Below are 6558 nucleotides of genomic sequence, written 5' to 3'. Positions count from 1 at the left end.
GAATAGTATGCCACCATATTGTCTACAATGTTTTCCTTAACGGCGCATCCGTCCAGGGGCAGTGAGGTTGGCATTCGTGTCCTGGCTGTTGTAAATAATGCTGCAGGCAGAGAACAGAGAGCTGCAAGATTTTGCTTGTTTGTTTGCTTCCTTTGGATGTATACCCATAAGTGGAATTGCTAAATCATTTGTTAGTTCGGTTTTTAGTTTTTTGAGGAAGGTGTATAATGTTTTCCATAGAGGCCGTATGAATTTACTGCACAACTCAACATTCTAATAGAATCACAAGATACAGTGTGTGGAAACCATCTACTGTGTTTACTCTGCCAGAGAAGCTGATTTATCCTGGTAAGTGTATGTGGCACTAACTTCAGTTTTCCCTTTCTTCGTGTGTCGATAACATATGAACAAGGCGAAGCAAATTAATGCAACGGCAGCAAGGACAGCAATCACAATCAGAGCAATGAGTCCTTCGCCTAGAGTATTCCTGTCTGTGGGTGGTGTATGGTAGGGGGAGCTCCTTTATAACACATTGGGGCTGCTGGCTCCCAAGTACCCTCACTGCCACAGACGACTATGTTGGTTCCATTATCGGTGTAACCTGGGAAGCACGAAAACAGAACTGTTGCCTTGTCGTAGTATTTCGTTCCAAAGCCTGATACCAGCTTTCCACTGAGGGGCTCAGGATGTGGACATTTGACCACTTTACACACAGGAGGGCTACTACTCCCGTCGCCATTCCCAGTACAAACAAGTCTGTTCTCTCCAATAAGTGAATATGGATCTGGTCCAGTTGACTGATCACATTTGTAAGTTACCACTTCATTATATTCATATTCCTCCTTGCTAATGCTATATTTCCCATTTGCTATTTCTCCAGGTGGTGGACACAATATCTTATTACATGGGGGGGGGGGATTATCACTCCACGTCACTGCATTATTGTCCATTAATTAGAAAGTTCACAATAAAGAACTTTTAGTCCAAGTAATCGATAACCCTCATTACAAGCATAGTGAACTTGTGATCCAAAGAGGAAACTTCCATTTACGCTGATTACATGGTCATTTATGGGATCTCCTGGATGTGGACATGATTTTTTTGTACAAGCTTCCTGGAGAGGTGTCCATGTGTTATCAGGGTTACAAACAGAAGACATGGGAAGATAAGGTACAATACACTTGTATCCTGGGCGACACTGAAAGTCGATTGTTTCCCCAGGACTATAATTATCTTTAAAAATGGTTGGCCTCATAGTGATATAATGCGGAGGGTCACAGGCATCAGAAGGCATGGGTAGCAGTAGCCCTGGGACCACCAAAAGGATTACAAAGCAGCACCATGAAAGCGCTTCCCGGGTCGGCCGGGACCTGTGGGGCACAGTAAGCAGGGCGCCGTCATCTTTCGGGAGACCAGCGGGAACGGCAGAGTTTGCCGGGCTAAGACCATTCCGAGTTCCCTCTAACTTTTACTTTTTTAAGTTTATTTATTTATTTTGAGAAAGCACGTGCATGTGTACATTTGCAAACAGGGAAGGGCAGAGACAGAGAGAGAGAAGAAGAGAATCCCAAGCAGGCCCCACACTGTCAGCCCAGAGCCCGATGTGGGGCTCGAATCGAAAACCCATGAGATCATGACCTGAGCTGAAATCAGGAGTCCAATGCCTAACCAATTGAGCCACCCAGGCACCCCGGTATTTTTTTTAATAACTGCATTTTTTTAACTTTTTAAAAAATATTTTATTTATTTTTGATACAGAGAGAGACAGAGCATGAGAGGGGGAGGGGCAGTGAGAGAAGGAGACACAGAATCGGAAGCAGGCTCCAGGCTCTGAGCTAGAGTCAGCACAGAGCCTGATGAAGGGCTCGAACCCACGAACGTGAGATCTGACCTGAGCTGAAGCCGGAGGCTTAACCGACTGAGCCACCCAGGTGCCCCAATAACTGCATTTTTATAATAAATTCTACTATCACTGGAAGAAAAGGAAAAGGAAAAATAGATTTTTTTAAAAGGCAGATTTTATCTAAATGAATTTCAGGCTGCTTTGTTTTTGCTTGAATTACAATTCTTATAGTTCTCTTAGAGTCCTTTGGATTATAACATTTTTTCCTTCAATAAGTAAAAATTTCTTGGGGCGTCTAGGTGGCTCAGTCAGTTGAGCGTCTGACTTCGGCTCAGATCGTGATCTCATGGGTCTTGGGTTCAAACCCTGCGTTGGGCTCTGTGCTGACAGCTTAGAGCCTGGAGTCTGCTTCAGATTCTGTGTCTCCCTTTCTCTATGCCCCTCTCCCGCTCATTCTCTCTCTCTCTCTCAAAAATAAATAACTATTAAAAATTTAAAAAAATAAAGTAAAAATTTCTTAAGCATGCATGGTGCATCACATGTGCAAGATCCTATTGAAGCCCAAAGGGAAGTCAAAAGAAGTCCAAACGGTGGTCTTCCTGACATTGGTAATAAGCTGATAATACAGCTTTAGACAGAAGGTCTCTGAGGGCTCTCGGAACGTGGGCTCACACGTAAAGGCAAAGCACGCACGAAGATAATCAGAAGTTAAGTAAGACCTCCTCCTTCTAATGAGTTTCAGGGAACGCAAATCAATTCGACCTGGTGCCAGCCCTGCCTTCCAGAGCTCTCCCGGGGGCCGTGAACAGCCCGAGACCCACACTTGCCAACCTCTCCACCCCGCCCCCGCCACACACAAAGGAAAGCATCTGAGAGGTGCTGGGGGACAGAGGAGAAACAGGGACCTTCCTTCCCAGAAGCCGGTGCAAATAGCTGTAGAGAGCTGACGTGGGTGTTTGTCTGTGGTTTTCAACTGCACGCTGAGAATCCCCAGCTGTGCTGAAGGAGCCTGTGATCTGTGTTCCATGCCCTCTCTCATCCCTGTCTTCCTTATCTCCCCGTGTCGTTTATGTCCTAGTCCCCAGTACGAAACTTCACACTCCCGTTTTCCTCATGGAACGTGACTTATCAGTCTCTTATTGATTTCTCACTCACTTGTACATTTGCTGTGAGCCAGACACTCTGCTTCACAACTACAAACCCCTTTGATCCTTGTAATAACCTGTGAAGCAGGCACTGTGATGTTTTCCTGATAAGCACAGAGGTAACTTGCCCAAGGTCACAGAGCCAAAATTTGGCTCCAGAGTTCGTGCCTTTATGCTTGTAATTTTAACGAACAATACCTATGAGCCTGTGTTAGTCTGCCTAGGTTGTCCCTGAAATATCATAGACTCGGTGGCTTAAATAACAGAAATGTCTTGTCTCATAGTTCTGGAGGCTAAAAGCCCAAGATCAAGGTTCTGCTAGATTTGGTTTCTGGTGAGAGCTCTCTTCTTGGCTTGCAGATGACCGTCTTCTCACTAGCTGCTTATGTGGCCTTTGTTTGGTAGGCAGAGTGACAGAGAGGGAGAGAGAGAGAAAGTGCTCTGGTGTTCCTTCTTATGAGAGCACTAATCTTATCAGGTCAGGGCCCCAACCTTACATCTTCATTGAATCTTTTTTCTCTTCTAGTTGCATTGAGATATAATCGACATACAACACTGCATACGTTTACGGTGTACAACACAATGGTTCAGTTTATGTATATTGTGAAGTGATCACCATGAGAGGTTTAGTTAACATCAATTCATATAAGATATGAGAGAAAGAGAAAAGGAAAAGAAGAAAAACGAAAGGAAAGGAAAAGGAAGGAAAGGAGAAGAAGAGAAAGAAAAGAAAGGAAAGGAAAAGAAAAGAAGGAAAGGAAAGGAAGAAAAGTTTTTCTTCTCGTGGTGAGGACTCTTAGGATTTATCCTCGTAACGGCTTTCCTGCACATCACACGACAGTGGCGTCCCTGGTCATCACGGTGTACACGACGTCCCCAGTGCTTATTTATCTTTGACCACCTCCTCCTATTCTGTGCATTAGGATAGAAGTTCTGTGGTGTTTCCTCTTGTTCACTGTGGTATCTCCAGCACCTAGAACAGTGCCCGGCAGAGCTGCTTGGTAAATACTTGGGGAACTGTTGACTAAATTGGTCGTAAAGTTCTTACCCCCTGAATAGTTATTCTTGCCACATAAAAATCACCCCAAACTTAGTGGTTTAAAGCAACAAACATTTGTTCTCTCATGGTTGCTATGGGTCAGGAATCTGGGGACAGCTTGGAGAGGGAATTTGGGTTGAGGTCTCTGAAGGCTGAAGTCACTTCGGGGCTCACTGAGGGAAGATTCTCTACCAAGCTCGCTCACAGGGGCCCTCAGTTCTTCACCGTAGGGACCTCTCCCTGGACCTCTCCACAGGCTGCCTGAGTGTTCTCGCAACATGGCAGCCTGCTTCCCTCTCCCCAGGCTTCCCCACAAGACAGCAGATGACCTTCCCCAGGGGGAGTGATGGAAGACAGATGGAGAGCCACTCACATCCAAGCCAAAAGCTCCAGTCCTTCCATAGTCTAGTCTCAGAAGTGACATCTCACGCCACACTCATTAAGATGGCTATTACCAAGACACCCAGTAAGTCACAAGTACTGTTAAGGATGTGGAAAAGTCGGAACCCTCATGTACCACTAGTGAGAATGTAAAATGGTGTAGCTGCTGTGTAAAACAGTTTGGTAGTTAGCCAAAAAATTAACCATTGAGTTACTGTGCGATGAAGCAATTCCACTCATAAGGAAATTCCCAAAAGAATGGAAAGCAGGGCCTCGCACACCCGTGTTCATAGCAGCATTATTCACAATAGCCCCAAAGTGGAAGTGGTCCAAGTGCCCATTGACCAAGGGCTAAACAGTGTCTAGTACAGTAGACTATTATTTGGCCTTAAAGAGGAAGGGAATTCTGACACATGCCACAACATCGGTGAACCTTTGAGGACATGATTCTAAGTGACATAAGCCAGTCACAAAAGGACGAATACAGTATGATTCCACTTACAGGAGGTACCTAGAATAATCAGACTCCAGAGCGGAAAGAATGGTGGTCTCTAGAGACTGGGGGCAGGCGGGGAATGGGGAATTGTTCAGTGGGGATGGAATGCCAGTTTGAGATGATGAAAAAGTTTTGGACGTTATGGTGGTGTTGGTTGCACAGCACTGCGGATGGCATTACACTGAGCTGCACACTGAAGAGTGTCACTCACAGTTTCTGTGAGTCGAGAATCTGGGAACAGCTTCGCTGGGTGATTCTGGGTTGGGGTCTCTCTCAACGCTCAGCTGTCCACTGAGCCATCCACTGAAAAATGGTTAAATAGCCAAGATCATATGAAATATATTTAACCACAATATATAAAAATAATAAAAATGAAGAGATGACGTGATTTCTGCCAAAAGGCTAAGTGAGTGGTTCCAGCCCACCCTCAAGGAGAGAGGAGTTAGGCTCTACCTCTTGAGCTAAAAGAACATGTGGATGTATTTTTTTTATAGTTTATTGTCAAGTTGGTTTCCATATAATACCCAGTGCTCTTCCCCACAAGTACCCCCTTCCCCTTTCCCCCTCCCCCTTCAGCCCTCAGTTTTCAGTATTCAAGAGTGATTTGCCTCCCTCCTTTTCCCTAACTCTTTTCCCCCTTTCCCTCCCCATGGTCCTCTGTTAAGTTTCTCCTGTTAGACTTATGAATGCAAACATATGGTATCTGTCCTTCTCTGCCTGACTTATCTCACTCAGCATGACACCCTCGAGGTCCACATGTGGATGTGTTTTTAAAACCACCACACCTTTTAAAGGCCTCCACTCCAAAATAGACATAATTGATGTAAAGATAGACAAATACACAAACTGCTTGCACAAGGCACTGGTCATGAACTTTAGCCAGTGGGCTTGGTGTGAAGACTGACCTACAAGTCAAGGGTATATATGTGGGGTAAGGGTAAGTATCTTTATGTTGCCATTTAGTGCTCACTCAGCATTTATCTCTTAACACATGTGGGGCCTGAAACCTGAATTGGTTTGCCACCAAGGATATAATAATGTTAGAGAGATTAGCATATCTATAAGATATTTTATCCAAACTCAATGGGTTAAGATTCTTTTAGAAAGAAGAGTCTACCTTTCATGATCCCAAATCAAAGCATGTAAGAACTGTATTTGGATTTGCAGCCACACATTTGCAAAGATTATAATCTGTATAAATTGCAATTCTATTCATAATTGCACACACACAAAAAATAAAATACTTAGGAATAAACCTAACCAAAGATGTAAAAGATCTGTATGATGAAAACTATAGAAAACTTATGAAGAAAATTGAAGAAGACACAAAGAAATGGAAAAACATTCCATGCTCATGGATCGGAAGAGTAAACATCATTAAAATGTCATTATTACCCAAAGCAATCTACACATTCAATGCAATCCCCATCAAAATTGCACCTGCGTTCTTTGCAAAGCTAGAACAAATTAATCGGAAATTTGTACGTAACCACAAAAAACCCAGAATAGCCAAAGTAATATTGAAGAAGAAAACCAAAACGGGAGGCCTCACAATCCCAGACTTTAGCCTCTACTACAAAGCTGTCATCATCAAGACCATATGGTATTGGCATAATTCTAGAGGTTTCTTAATGAATTCCCCTGTATCTCCACG

General features: G+C 43.9%; 1 protein-coding gene across 1 annotated transcript; it reads right to left on the bottom strand.

Moving 5' to 3' along the window:
• Positions 1-309: 309 nt before the first annotated feature.
• LOC115305344 (membrane cofactor protein-like) lies at positions 310-4307 on the bottom strand. Its single transcript, XM_029955570.1, is given in 4 exon segments — positions 310-506; positions 509-950; positions 953-1401; positions 4220-4307. Coding segments are annotated over 4 exon segments (1176 nt in total).
• Between the last annotated feature and the right edge of the window lie 2251 nt (positions 4308-6558).

This window comes from Suricata suricatta, chromosome 10 (genome assembly GCF_006229205.1).
Source record: "Suricata suricatta isolate VVHF042 chromosome 10, meerkat_22Aug2017_6uvM2_HiC, whole genome shotgun sequence".
Lineage (NCBI taxonomy): Eukaryota > Metazoa > Chordata > Mammalia > Carnivora > Herpestidae > Suricata > Suricata suricatta.
The sequence above is the reverse complement of the archived record's forward strand: the minus strand, read 5'-3'. Positions and strand labels throughout refer to the sequence as shown.